The 16,099-nt window shown below is 36.3% G+C and overlaps 1 protein-coding gene across 1 annotated transcript in view; it reads left to right on the forward strand.

The window, feature by feature from the left end:
• Nucleotides 1–16,099, forward strand: part of MEGF9 (multiple EGF-like-domains 9) — a 78,221-nt gene that overhangs the window by 46,763 nt on the left and 15,359 nt on the right. The window contains exon 3 of the mRNA XM_004677393.2: nt 14,074–14,213. Within this exon, the coding sequence (XP_004677450.1) occupies nt 14,074–14,213 (140 nt within the window). The remainder of the gene's footprint in view (nt 1–14,073; nt 14,214–16,099) is intronic.

Below are 16,099 nucleotides of genomic sequence, written 5' to 3' on the forward strand. Positions count from 1 at the left end.
TCTAAATTGAATTACAGAATTGCTCAGTCCCAGGGTTCCTTCTCAGGCCTATACCCTCTCCTGTGCTTTCCATTCTTCCTTTGTGGCAGGAAGCAGGAATCGAATCTGCTTCCCTATGCTTCAGTAATTGTTGCCACCCACTTTACCCCATGGGACTTTTTATTCTCCTATAAGCCTTGCTGCTGAGTGTCAAACAGTATCCCCATTACCATGTTCTTTCTGTGTTGCTGAAAATAAACCCAAGGGCCCTTTACCTCTTAAGACTTTCTAAAACTAGTAATCTTTACAGAGAGGCCTGTGGGGTTAGCAATTAAAACAGACATGGGGAAGTCTAAAGCTTATATAATTCATAGGCTTTTCTACAAACAGGGCTGACATATAGGCATACCTCTCATTTTCCCATTAATTACTTGGATGCTGTTATGCCTCAATGGCATAAATCCAGTGCCCTCCTTTTGAAGCATTCTCTAACAATTAAGTACTAATTTTCCATTCATTCTAGAATAAATTCCTGCTCTGATGCTAAGTGACAGGGGAATGTGATTCTGACCAGTCCTCTGATACTCTTTCTCGCTCCTACCTAGGGTTGCTGGGGTGATTCTTACTCCTGAACAACCTGATCAATGATGCTCACTCACTACTTTGATGATGTTTTTACTGGTCAGAGCCTAAAAGAGGCAAGAAGATTCTTTGAAGGAGGATGAACCTTCAGGTTCTTTTTTTTTTTTTTTAAGATTCATTTATTTATGCATCCAGAACTGGGATACAGGAAAGAGGTGCAGGGGTGGTGAGAGACTTCACCAGAGACAGAGTGGGGAGCAGAACAGGTCGACTGACAAAGTCCATTGCTGAGGTGAACAGCAGGTGGGTCAGGAGAGGTCTGCCGCACCATGTGGGTCACCTCTGGGGCGGGGATCAAACTCATACTGAAGTGGCTTTAGCTTCTCAGTGCTATGCTTTAACCCACTGTACCACTAGGGAGGGCCCACCTCAGATTCTTTTAATGCCCCAGGTTGGGGCCCCAAAGTTACAGATCCTAAGTCATTGCCTTCAGTTGCATGTGCAGTCACAGCCCAGTGAATGAGCTCTTGCCAAGAAAACTGGGTGAGGACATTTTATAGGCTCTTTTACTTAACGAACCCTACATCTTTCTCTCTCCCCAAAATAAAAGGTCTTCTTAAACCCTTTTCCAAGACAGTCGTGTCTGCTCATTATGCTTCTATAACTAAGGGAAACCTAGCTTAACTGATTCTTGTCCCAAAGAGGAGGTTATTTTCTATCCCTGCCCAAATGGCAAAGCAATTGCAGACTTGTCTTGTTAAAGAAGAAAGAAACCACATATTTAAACTCTCATTAAACATCTCTCTGATAGTATATTTTACTGCACTTGAAAAGTTTAAAAATCTTATAAACTGAACTGTGGTTTGACTTCCTTCTGAGATAAAAATACCACACAACTTGGCAACTGCTAACATTTGTGTTACCACAGTCCAACCTGAGAATGAATGGTGTTAACATTGAACATCTTCTCTGTGCCAGGGTAAGTACTTTATAGTAGTGCACATTTTCAGACTCAAATAGCAACTGGTTGAAGTGGTATTATTCTTTCTTTACTGATGAAGAAACTAAGACTTAAGTAATTTGTTCCCAGACAACTAGTAAGTGGCCAAACAATCACACCTGCCTGACTCTGCCTTCAGTAGGTCCCAGTGAGAGTTAACTGAGTGGCTAACTCTCTGCTTGTTTTCCAAATAAGCCTTGTAGCTGTCCTAGGCTTAGCTACCTTACAATAGATTTTTGGCATGAAAAATTATGATTGGAGTAATCTAGGTAACATTGTTATCAGACCTATGACCACAGTCATGTACCTCCCAGTACTATACAATGGAAGGGCACATTACCTTCCCCCACCCATGCTTAACTTCAGTCTAATCATGATATCAAACTCAGAATGAAGAGCATGTTCTAAAATACCTGACCTTTTCCTCTTTAAGACATCAAAGCTGTGAATGACAAGGAAAGACTGAGAAGTTGTCAGATGGAGGAAGCTATAGAAACTTGATGAGTAAATGTGAGGTGATATTCTGGATTGGATTCTGGAAACAAAAAAAAAGGACATTACTGTAAAAATTGGGGAGGCTGCTAAAATCCATAGCCAAGTTAGCAGTATTATAGTAATATTAACTTTAAGTTTCGATTAATATACCATGGCTATATAAGAAATTACGATTGGGAGAAATGAGGTGAATGGTATCTAAGAAGACTTTGTACTAGCTTCATAATTTTTCTTTAAATCTAATATTATTTCAAAATAAAAAGTTAATAGAATTATTATCTGGTGCAATCAGTCAAGGGAATATGGAGAACATTACTCTCCTACTATTAAGGTTCTCGTAATAATTATTAACTGAGGTCTCAAAGAGGAATCCAGGTAAGTAAATAATCTTACACTGAAGGCTGAAAGAGCTGCCATATTAGAATACACAATCAAATCCATAGCAATTTTTGTTTTTTTGAACACCTTTTTTTTCTCTAAAATCCAAAAAGAAGAGCTTCTAAAAGTTATGTTACCAGCTAAGGCAAAAGTAGCAGGATGCTTGTTTTCACAGGGAAGGCTTTGTCTTCTGCCATTTCCCTTAAAAAAAAAAAAAAAAAAAAAAAAAACCAAAATCAGTGTGGTTCTTTATTCTCATTATATTTTTTAATAACCAGAAATACTTTTTGTAGAGGGTAGAGAGAAATACAGGACTATTCTTCTTTCTCCTTGGATTTGATTTCTACAAAAAAATACCTTAGAGTATTTTTAGAGAGAGCTTGTCCTCAGCCATGATTACTTGACAGTCAAAGAATATAGGACAAGTTTAAAAATTATTAATTCCATTACTATGGTTCTTTATATATTAAACGACCTCTCTGGTATGATTTATTTCATGTATTTCAACAATTTGAAATTTTCAAGCTTGCTCCTGTGTTTGTAAATTCAGTAGGTGTCCACAGACTTTTAACCACTGATGTCTGTAAAGTCATTTATAATTAACAGTATTCATCTGTACATTTTCTCATTTATTCTAACAACAAGGAGTAAGGATGATTATATACCAGATTATAGATGAGAAGTAATAATTGAAAGCCCTTGTTCAGATTATGCTTTTGAGTAAAGACAGACAGAAGAGAGCATGCCGCTGGGATTACCTAGGGGAAGCATGTTGCTAACAGCGGGAATAAGTGCAATGTCCCTGCTGCAGGAACGTGCCTAGCACTGAGCTAACTGAGGTGAGTGTGGCAGAAGTGATGTAAGTTTGGAGCAGGGATTAGGGAAGCAGTAGGTAAAGCAAATATATACACCGGAATACTGTTCTTTTGAAATATTCTTGAGGTTTTTTTATATGAAAAAGTTGGGGGTGGTAAATAAAGCTACAGTAATTGAGACAATATGCTGTTGGTTTAGGGACAAAGTGCTAAATAAATGGAAGTAAAAGGAAAGTCCAGAAATGTCTCATGTGTTTAAAGACATTTGAAATATGAAAGAGGAAGTCCTGATTAATTATAGATTGGATCTTTCTCTCTTACCTCATATTCAAGAATAAAGTTTGGGTGGATTAAAGCAATCAAATGTTTTAGGAAAGCATCTTAATAACCGTAGGTGGGAAAATATTTTAATTAATATACTAATAATGTTTCCATAGTTTGTTTTTTTTTTTAAAGATTTATTTATTTGTGCATACAGAACTGGGGTACAGGCCAGAGGCTCAGGGGCGGTGAGAGGCTTCACCAGAGACAGAGTGGGGAACAGAACAGGCAGATCGACGAAGTACACTGCTGAGGGGAGCAGCGGGCGGGTCAGGAGAGGTCTGCCACGCCATGTGGTCACCTCCCGGGCGGGCAGGAATCGAACTCATGCGGAAGCAGCTTTAGATTCTCAGTGCTGTGCTTTAACTCGCTGCACCACCAGGGAGGGCCTGTTTCCATAGTTTTTTAATGGGAGTCATTGCTCTACATGTTTAACACATATTAAGTTAGTGTTTACAACAAACCTATTTTTTTTTATTTTACATGTGAGAACACGGAGGCATAAAGAGTTGAAGTAATTTAATGAAGGCCACATGACTGATAAGTGATAAAGCTAGGATTTTTTTAGATTTATTTACTTATATATACAAGAACTGTGGTACAGGCCAGTGGTGCAGGAGGTGAGAGGACTCACCAGAGACAGAGTGAGGAGCAGAACAGACAGATGTACTGAAATACACTGCTGAGGGGAGTAGCAGGCAGGTCAGGAGAAGTCTGCCATGCCATGTGAGTCACTTCATTGCTGGGGATCAAACACAGTGGCTGTGATAGCTTCATAGTGCTGTGCTTTAACCTCTTGAACCACCAGGGAGGGCACAAGTTGGAATTTTTGAATTGAGGAAGTCTAGCTCCAGAACTCATATTTTTCTTAAAAGATTGATTTGTACATAGAAGAACTAGGGTATAAGCCAGAGGTGCAGGGGGTGAGAGGATCACCAGATCCTCATTGGTGAGCAGAACAGGTGAATCTACTGAAATACACTGCTGAGGGGAGTAGCAGGTAAGATATATGTGGCATAACACCATATGTGGCTTAGTTCCCTGGCTGAGAACTAAACTTAGGCCGTTACGGTGATAGCACTGAGACTTAACTCCTATACCACCAGGAAGGCTCTCAGAGTTCACATCTTAATTACTTTGTTAAACAATAAAATTTATACAAAGATAGAAAGACAAGCCACAAATTTTAACAAAGGATTGCTTGTCCAGGAATATATAAAGAATGCCTACAAATTGATGTTAATATTACTTGCAAACTCTTCCTAGAAGAGGAAATTCAAATGACCAATAAAGGTGAAAATATATGTTCCATCTCATTAAGAATCAAGATATTGCAATTTAAAACCACAATATGATACCATTTCAAACTCCCAGACTGGCAACCATTTAAAAGCTTATGATATCAAGAGTGGGTCACTATATTGAGCAATGAGGCCATTATTCCATTGCTAATGGAAGTGTAAAATGTTACTCTGACTTTGGAAACAGGCATTGCTAAGTAAAGTTGCTAAGTAAACAACTCTATAATTTACTAGCTTCTGTACTAGGGTAGATAGATACCCTAGGGAAAATAATTCTAATGTGTATTACAGACATGTAGAAGAAGGTCTGCAGAATCATTATTATTAATGACACATTAAAATAACTCCAATATCTAGACAAATGAATAAAGTTATACAGTCATTCATCACTGAATGAAGAGGATACCCTGAGAAATGTGTCATTACGCAATTTTATCACTGTGTGAACATCATAGAGTGTAATTACACAAACCTAGGTGGTATGACCTATTAGATACCTGCTGAGACTTTATAGTATAGCCTGTTGAGACGACCACCCTATATGCACTCCATGGTTGACTAAGCCTCATTAAATAACTCATGACTGACTATTTGTGCAATTAAGTATAATAATACAGCAATGAAAAAATGAAAGGCCACAGCTATTCACATATATTTAATGACTCTTTAAAACACAATATTATGTTGAGCAAAACAAAGTAAATCAAAAAACACATAATGATTTTTATTAATATAAAGTTTAAGGACAGCAAAATTATATGATGAATTATTAATAATGCATATTGAGATGGTAAAATTCTTAAAGGACTAAAGAAAGCTTAACATAAAACTAAGTTGCTTCTGGAGCAAGAGAAAGGAATGTAATTGATTTCAGCCATGAAAGCTATTCCAAATGTCTTGCTAATGGATATCAAAATATTTACTATTCTTTACATTTTATTGCCTTTAAAGTTATCTGCTTCTGTATGAAAGATATATTTTTATAATTAAAAAAAGAAAGTTGAAAGAACTTTGCAAGGTTATATAAAAATAACTATTGGAGAGAGGAGAGCTTTGCAGGAAACTGTCTGGACAGGGGCATTTGCAAATAATATTCGATACCTGTAGGAAAATAGAATTTTCAAGTCTTGGAATTTTTTGTAAAGATTTATTTCATTTATTTATGCAAACAAGAATTGGTCTGTCAGCCAGCATTGTGGGAAGTGAGAGAATTCACCAGAGACAGAGTGGGGAGCAGAACAGATCGATCTACTGAAATACACTGCTGAGGCGAGCAGCAGGCGAGACAGGAGGTCATCTGCACCATGTGGGACAGCTCCGTGGCCAGGAGTGCCACAGTGGCTGCTGACAGCTTCATAGTGCTGTGCTTTAACCCCTGTGCCACCGGTGAAGCCCCCAAATCTTAGAATTTTTTGAGACAGTTCATTCATAAGCCATGTCTCTTCTTTGGCAATTAAATATTTTAAAGTCCTACTCATCAGAGCAGATACTTGAATTAGCAGTTCAGACAGGCAGGATTAACATAAAGAGCTTTAAGACAAAGGATGGAACTGGAGTCATGAACATAACAGCGTATATATATATGCTGACTATAATGATGTACACGTAAAACCCATGTAATGTTAAAAACTAGTATTACTTCAATAAAATTTCTTCTGTGTTCAAGGCCTAAAAAGATGTGTATCATTAATTTTTCTGGCTTGCTTTCATTAAGTACATAGAGGCACAATCTGTAACAGAGAGAGGAAAAAACATTTCTTTAGTAGGGAGAAGATCTAGGTTCTAATTCTAATTGACTTTGCCTGTGTGACCTTGAAAACAGAATCATTTTATACCAATTGGAGATTGGTTGGGAGTACTTCCACAAAAGGATAGTAGGTGGAAGGCAATTTTAGCTAACCTTCACACTCTTGAAGCAAGGATAAGTATTCTCACATTCTGACTTACTTAATTGACCCAATAATTAGTAATTAGAAAATGAAAAATTGTCAAATATATAGCATTACTGTAAATACTATGCTAAGTAATGCATATATATATATATATATATTGAACTATGCATCTTATTTCTAACCCATAGTAGGAACTCAGTAAATAGTCAGTATTTCTTCCTGACCACACCACCCTCTACATTGTTCAGAACGCAGGCTTAGGACTTGGATACAGAGGATTCAGTTCTGTTAATATGAGCATCTTGAGTCAAACAGGTTCTGTTTGTTCATCTGGAAACTAGGCCACCACTTATGCTGTCATTTCTGTGAGAAAATGAGTTCTAAATTTTAGGCGTTACAAATTAATTTATGAAACACTGTGTGCATACAAATGAAGTTTTAATAACTACCTTTTCAGTAAACCTTTTACAATGGTTACAAAAGAATACAAATGTTAGCATATTTGAGAAACATCTTTTCAAAATGATTGTAGGACCTTGTGCTTTTTCTCTTACAAAATTACTTTTAAAATGAAGAGATCTCAATCAAATACAGGCATAATTGTGTAGGTTTGAGAATTCTTATTACTGTATTTCTTCCATTTAAACTAAAAGTGAAAGAAGTAAGAAATAATCTTTTTCTAGGTGAATTAAATTAGGCCTTTCCAAGTTATGGCCGTGGAAACAGGTCCTGGAAATAGGGTCTTTTTTATTTTTTGTTATTAAATTTTACTTCTGGGCTCTCCCTGGTGGTGCAACAGGCTAAAGTGCAGCACTGCAAGCTAGCTACAGCTGCTTCAGTGTGAGTTGGAAATCCAGCCCCTGGAGGTGACCCACATGGCCGGCAGACCTCTGCTGACCCGCCCGCTGCTCCCCTCAGCAGTGTACTTTGGCAGTTGGTCCGTTCTGTTCCCCACCCTGTCTCTGGTGAGTCCTCTCACTGCACTGCCCCTGCACCTCTGGCCTGTACCTCAGTTCTGTATGCATAAAATAAAATTAAATCTTAAAAAAACTCACCTGAATCCTATAGAAAAAATTTTACTTCTGACTTTTCAAATAAATTTTCAAATTTTATTGGTAAGATCAGTTACGAGAAAACATTTTTGTACTTGGACAATACCTTTATTGAACATTAAGTATTTCTGTCTGAATATGATTTCATATTTTGAGGACTATCTACCCTCAAAAGTACAAGGAATGTTTATAACCCAATGTTTTCAACAATAAAGCTATCTTTTTCCTGCAGAAAGTTACTTTGCTCACTGCATAATGATCTTTTCCATGAATGCAGAAATGTTCTTTCACAACAAAGTGAGACTGTTTTTTCCATTACCTTTACAAAACTATGACCCGAACACAAAATTAATAATTGTTAATGACCTTTGTTTTTTTATCTTCCCATATAAACATTTTTTCTAATTAGAAAAACCTTTTCTAGCTACCTTTTAATATTACTTTTAATAGTTTGAGAGTGCTTATACATCAGCAATTTACTGTAAATTTCAGACTCTTCTAACTAGTACTTACAGTCTCTTCCTAAATTAAATTGATTTTATTTATTCAAGTTATTCCTTTGATTTTCACTATTTAAGGAGAAAATCAATACATTTAATTATTTTTCATATTATTGTTTAATTGCAGTAATACTGGTGTACAATACTGTATATGACTCAGAGATACGGGCTCACCCCTCTTCAGATGTGTGTGATCACCCTACACTTGCCCCTTAGACACTCACCCTCCTCCATCATAGCTTATTGGAACTGTCTGGTTTTTTCTGTTCCTCATTTTTTCCATGACACACTGCCAACATGTAAAGCAGGGTTTCTGAATAACCACACACTATTATTAATTGTTATTAGTAACCAAGTTATTTCCAAATAATTTTATAATGATATCTTTTTAAGTCATTCTGTGAATTTTTGATTAAAAATTGATGGTATTAAAAAGATACCGTATATACATAATTTATATGCTGTAAATCTTAGGAAGAAAAAAGATAAATATTTCTACTGATACAAAATGTGCCAAGACAATTATTTGATAACTTAGGAAAAAATTAAATCTATTAGCTATTTGGTAAAAAAGCACATCAATGTCTTGCTACCCTTGATGCCTCCTAGTTAGCATTTTTCAGATCCTTTCCCTTCTTTGTTTTTAAATTTGCTTTCCAAAACCATTTTGACTATGTGTTTGTAATGTATCCTCTTTTCTTAGACACATTTTTGCTCAAGATTAGTGATTACCCCATAAATTCTCACCACCTTTCTAGGTTTGTTGACATAATTTTAAAAGTAAATGACTAAGTCTTGCCTCTCTTTGCACTAGAGATTCTAACCCACTCTCCTTACAATTCTCTGAAGCATTTCAGATCTAAGGTCATTGTCAGCTTCATAGTTCTTTCATTTTTGGATGTTCATTATGCAATGGCCACTGTGCCAAATATCCTACATATCCAACTTTTAATTCCCAAGGTAACTCTGCAAAGTGTGGTATATATGTCTTCATTTTACAACCGGGAATACTGAATCTAAGAACGAGTAAGTATTTGGTCCCAGCTGGTTACTAAACAGAGTCAGAATATGACCCAATCTCTATCTCTCTCCTCGGGCTATGAATTTTCCAGAGACCCTGATACCTCCCTTCCTGTGTCCCACCCTTCCCGCCCTAATCAAGGTGATTATAAAATAATGGAAATTCTGAATATGCCTACCTACTTATCTTAAACAGAGCAGACTAGTTAAAAAGACACTTTAGTAAGTATTTGTAAAACATAAATACATACCATATCTTGAGATGATATACATTTGAATTTTCTCTTGAAAAGGTAAATAACTTCATGTCAGAAATAGAAATTATTTTTTTCATTTTAAGAAATAATTTTATTAAATTGCACAAATTTAGTACTCATTGTTCACACTCTGGGCACTGACACCATAAGAAAATCTGAGATTTCTCTTCGGGATAGTTTGAGAAATGTATAGTGCATGCTTCGTTACACTTAGTGCAACTTAGTTGTATAATATGTATGTCTCCTTTATAAGTGACGTTGTACTTCTCCCTCTCCAAACTATATTAGTACTTTACTAGCAACTAACTCATGTCTATTAAAAGTGACACAAGATGAATAAATTCCTTCTTGAATTCTTTTGTTAGTTGACTTCAGTAGTATAGATTTCCCTGGCTTCTATTCAAAATTCAATTCTATACCCTTATGCTCCAGATATGAAGCAGACATATGGATAAACATAAGTGGTCTGTTAACAGACCCTTTCCCCCCCTTTTCTTTCTTTATTTCAATGCATTTATATCATTGACCTTTGGTTCAAAAAGCATTCGGCAGTCTTTAACAGAGAGAGACTATGAAAGGGGGTGTTGTAAAGGCTTATTCTATAAAAGAAGTCACACAGGGACAGCTTTATAGTTGCTGAGTGATTTAATTCTGATACAGGCAGGAATTGGCCATGGGCCATAAGTAACATGATGGAAACACACTACTAAATGCTGCCTCACAACCAAACTCTACTACACCATACAGTATTTTTTAAAAAGAGGGAATAAAGTACTTCCTTTTCTGTTGCTTTAAAATTTATCCAGGGAAAGTGAAGTATGGTATCTAAACTAGTCAACTGCTTTATCAGAATTCATAAAGCCATTCGTGGACTTTTTAAAATCATCAAGTAAGAAAGATACTTTCTGTTGAGAAAGATGTCTGTTTAAATTGGTCTTTTGAGATGAAGGCCACTAACAAGAGTAGCAGTTACCTTGAGAACACTAGTTATTAGTGTTATGAGATAGGAATAAGGTATATCAAGATAATACATTTTTCTTATAGGCAGTGGGTTGAGCAAATATCATTTGCTAAAAGTAGCTTTTTATTCTTCTGTATATTGAAGAATATAAATGAGGAGCTAGCATTTTCACTGACATCTTAAAAATCTTGGCAGTTGATTAGTTTGTTAGCCATTCTTTCTTTGTAATTTTCTGGCAGTATAACAAGATTTAAATTGACCGATTAGTTTCTTGTTGAGTCATAGGCTATTCCTAAACTTCCTGTTTGATAAATACAAGTATACTTTGATAGACCTTTCAGAATTTTGGGCTGTTCTTCTATAAGACTGATATGTATGTGTGTTTCTTTTCCTTATGTTTTCTTTTTTGAAAAATTTCTTAAGAAATATGCTTCATATTGCTATGTAAATTTCAGTTGCATTTTGAAAAGCAATGCTCATTTTCTGTACTAAAATCAGTACACATTTTAATTAAAACTTTAACAAAGTAACCAAATATTAGGGCTTGTATCTGTAAGAAAGAATCTTGGACTTTAATAGGGTGTAGTTTTTCTTTAGGCAATAAGAACTCTTCTTTTGTTAAGCTGGCAGTGAGTAAAAAGACCCGGGCTTATTCTGGGCAAGGCAGAAATATCTCGGGGTCAGAACCTAAATAAATGGTTAATTGTAGTACTTGGAATCTACAGCATGAAGCTTGATATCCAAGTCACTATCAAATTATTTGGCAGGCAAATTTCTTGTACAAATGTGGAGTCAAGCTCAGGGAGGAGTAGCATATAATGGGGGAAAGTCTGGCCTTTTTGAAATAAACATTTCTCACTACGTGTGGGCAATTCACCTTTTTGAATTACCTTAATATTATAGTAAGCATTATGAACTCCACTTAATAGAGTTATTTTGAGGATTAGAAGGCATATATATTTATTGACATAGCTTATTAATGACATAAGCTCATTATCATCATCATGATAATGCTGTATAGTACCTTCATTTTATATTTTCTGTAAAGTTGTTTGTCAAAAAATTATATAACCCAGTATATTTGATAGTTTTAAGATAGGAATATGGGCTTTTTTAGGTTACTTCTCTGGATACAAAGCTTTAGGATATGTTAAGTATGCATTATTTGCCTAAGACTGCCTTTCTTTCCCTTCTGTTTGAGTAAAGTACTAAAAATATTCCATGTAGAACTCTTTGTCACTTTTTCTACTCCTTTTTCTCCCCCTATGGCTTGGATATTGCAAAGAACTATAGTAAAAGAAAGAGAGAAGTAAACATCAATTCTAGTTGCTCATTTTTAGGGAGAGAGGGCAAAGCCTCATTATTTAGCCCAGATGATGCTCATGAAAGTCACATCTCAAAACAAAAACAATAGCCCTTAGGTTATGTTAGAAGTAGAATATACATGGTTGAAACTTGTTTTACTGCTATTTTATAAAGCTCAACCAAAAGTGCTATTTACTCTGAAGTTCAGAACTTCTGTTTTTATTACAAAAATAGGAATATGGGAAATAGTAAGAGTCTAACTGATATACGAAAGCACTAAGTGTTAACAATTTTATCTTGGGTTCCTGAACTAAAATTAACAATCCCATAGGGGCTCATTATTTGAAGCTGAATCACTTTTAAAATTATATTGAAAAACAAATCTACCTTGAATCGTCTTCCATAGTATGAGCAGTGCCAAAATCTATTCAGATGCAGTTTAAAAATCTGAGATCCAGATTGAGTGTGTAAAGAAAGGTCACACTATTGGAGGCAGGCAAGTACAGAACTTTAGTTGTTCTGAGAAGCCTACTCACTAGCCATTTAAGTTTCTTTTTTCCTCTCAATACTTAACTCTAAAATTCTGTTCATGTGTAACTCTAAAATTCTATTCATGTGTCTCGAGCATTTATTTATCAACCATGTATTAAGTGCCTCCAGCCCAGATAGGATATCAAAATGACTAAGATACAGTCCTCAGACTCAGGGAACATACCAAATAAGATTTGTGAAATGAAAATAGTTTGCTTTAATACCATATCCCCAGGCTTGTGCTTGGTCTTGAAAACAATAAAACTATATAGTGTGGCCTCTTTCTCAGTCTTTAATAATGTACTTAGAGAATTAAGACTTACATATATGAAAAGAATACAGAATAGACTGTAAGATTATAATGTATGGTATAGGGAATGCAAAATAAGGAATTAGTCTCTGTATGCCAGTTAGACGTTTCATGGGAAAAGATCAGCCTGAAAGCAAGAGAATTTTTGAGAGGTGAAAGGAGAAAAGCTATTCTAAGTGGAATTATAGATAACAATACTAAGAATTTTGAAAGAAAATTTGACAGAAATTGATGATATACTGAATATGAGTGAAAGACTATAAGACTATAAGAGTTATGGGATAGAGAGAGGAGTTGAAAATATATCACAAAGGTTTTAAGTTTCATTGATTGAACATAGAGGATATCAATTATGCACTAGACATCTAAGAGAACAAGTTAATAGGAAGAGGTAGGACACTAAATAAAATATTCTTCTTATTTTAGATTTGTAGTTATACCCAAAAAAGTATCTCCAGAAAGCAATAGAAGTCTCCATGATAGTGATATTCACTTAATTATAAATTCCAGTTTAATTGCCAGAAATATGATGCATTAATACAACCTAACCCTCAAGTAAAAAGCTATGTTAAAATTTCCAACATCTAAATGAATATTAGTAGATACACTTATTAAAATCTTGGTCTTCAGGCCCTCCCTGGTGGCGCAGCGGGTTAAAGCACAGCACTGAGAATCTGAAGCCACTTCCGCATGAGTTCGATCCCCGCCTGCCTCCTGCCCCGGAGGAGACCACATGGCGAGCCAGACCTCTCCTGACCCGCCCGCTGCTCCCCTCAGCAGTGTACTTCATCGGTCTGCCTGTTCTGTTCCCCACTCTGTCTCTGGTGAAGCCTCTCACCGCCCCTGAGCCTCTGGCCTGTACCCCAGTTCTGTATGAATAAATAAATAAATCTTAAAAAAAAAAAAAATCTTGGTCTTCATATTCTTGAATCAGAGCCTAGCTTGGGTGAAAGTTAAAGGGTGTTTCTTCTCTTCTCCTTGCTAGGCAGGATGGGTACTGATCGACTGTGAAATGATCATGGAATAAGATGTAACAGTGGTACCAGTTCTCTGCCCCAGCATTTAGTAAACAAAGATTTCTGAGCACAGGGGAATCATATTCCCCATGGATCCTTCACAATTTATTTTGAACTACCCAGTGCAGAGGATTAAAGTGTCACAAATGATTAGCATTAGTACCATATTAATTGAATTTCTGTAGTTGTGAAGCTGTTCAACTTCCAAATAAAAATAAAACTTACTTAATACTTGTAGTAACTAGAATTTGGTTGAAAATATTTCTATCAATCTGTTAGGATAATTTATAATGGGTATTAGTCAACAAAAATTTCAGCCTGATTTTCTTTTGTTCATTGTTTTTGCTTTGACTTGCAGTTCTGGGAAATGCCAGTGCAAAATGGGTGTCATTGGCTCTACGTGTGATCGTTGCCAAGATGGATATTACAACTTTAGTAAGAGTGGGTGCCTGCCCTGCCAGTGCAATAATCGATCTGCCAGTTGTGATGCCCTCACAGGTACACACTTTCCTTATCTTTATATGCAATTAATTAATTTTTCTCATTTTGAGGTGCTTTATCTACGGGTTGATTTCCCCCCCCCCCCAAATAGTTCATAAAGATCTTTCTCTTCTGGGTTTGATGTAATAGGTCAGAGCAAACTCCTGTCACAAGCAACTTGAAAAAATATACATTTCAAAAAGTCATATTGGCTGGTGAGCTATGGAAGCAAAAAAGAACTATATAAGCTGAAATTCCAGCAGGGTAGCTGATTTACCTGTTGTTTTATTTCCTGTGCTGAGTCTGATTTAGTCTTTAAGAGACTAGAGAGCAGGCTTGGCTTAAGCAAATGGATTCTTCTTGAGAAAAGTATACAAGAAGAGCTATAGCAATAGTTTGTGGTTTGTACAATGCATTAGAAACTGGGAAAGCCTAAATACAAGGACATTATCAGGAGGTACAGGAGGTAGAAAGCTTATAAAAAAAAAAGCTTATAAAAAAGTTTAAAAGAAACCTCTCATTCTTGTTAAAAGACAAAATCTTTATAGAAAGAGAGGACCTACAATAACATATAGCTATTTTTGTCTCAAGACATTGCCAGATTCTGAAGGGCTCCTAAGACCACAAAAGACAATGTGAATCTGTCCAATTCTTTTAGAGCTGAGGCCTGCCTGCTCTGAGGGCCAAATAAAGAAATACTGATGAACATTAGGTAAACTGCCTTGTGCTGAAATTATAGTCCATCCTCAAATCATTTCAATTTCTAATTGGATTTAGGTGATTTTATTGCAGATTAAGTGGGGAGTGATATGTGTTGTTTTATATACCATATGTGGCTATACAATCAAAAATACTAGGCAATTTTGAGATAGAACAATATGACCAATAATACAGAGAAAAAATAAACAATGGAAGCAAGCCCACAGATGATCCAGAAATTAGAGTTAGCATACAATGCCTTCAAAAGAACTAAAATTAATACTTGGAAAAATCAGACAAAAGATGTGAAAAGAGACATTTCAAGAGAACTGAAATAATAAAAATATCAGAAGGACACTCAAGAACTGAAGACTATAACATCTGATGAACTGAAGAATTACATAGATAACTACTTTAAAATTCATGGCATGGCCCTCCCTGGTGGCACAGTGGGTTAAAGCACAGCACTGAGAAGCTCAAGCCACTTCTGCATGAGTTCGATTCCCGGCTGTCCCGGAGGAGATCCACAGGGCGCGGCAGACCTCTCCTGACCCGCCCGCTGCTCCCCTCAGCAGTGTATTTTGTTGATCTGCCGTTCTGCTCCCCGCTTTGTCTCTGGTGAATCCTCTCACCCTCTGCATCTCTGACCTGTACCCCAGTTTTATATGAATAAATAAATAAATCTTTAAAAAAATTAACGGCATGAATATAATAGCAAAGTGTACACACTACAGATAAGGTTAGTAGATTTGAAATAAGTGCAACACTGTCCAAATGTAGATCAAGATGTAGTATGTGTGCACAATGGATTACTACTCGGTGATCGCAAATGGTTAGAGCTGGGAGGGAGTATGTTGAGTGAAACACGTCAGAAGGAAAAAGGTAAATATTGGGAGGATCTCACTTATATGTGCAATATAGAGAAACCAAACAAAAGGTGGAGAAAAAGATGACATTTGCAAGCTGACCGTAGATCTGAGGCAGACAGCAGGGGAGGGGAGAAGGAGCATCAAAATAGGGGAAGGGAGAGCACAAGGCACTGTGGTGGTAGTTCATGGGTGATGCGGTGGTGGGAGAACTGTGGGGTCTACTCCTGAGGGGAGAGACCAGTTACTGTACAAAAATAAACAGTGTGAGAAAATGAGAAAGTAAATTTAGAGGGGGGGGGGAAACATCCAAATGGAAGCACAGAGAAATACCTGCAA

Source organism: Condylura cristata, unplaced genomic scaffold (assembly GCF_000260355.1).
Source record: "Condylura cristata isolate star-nosed mole 26May11 unplaced genomic scaffold, ConCri1.0 scaffold00006, whole genome shotgun sequence".
Classification (NCBI taxonomy): domain Eukaryota; kingdom Metazoa; phylum Chordata; class Mammalia; order Eulipotyphla; family Talpidae; genus Condylura; species Condylura cristata.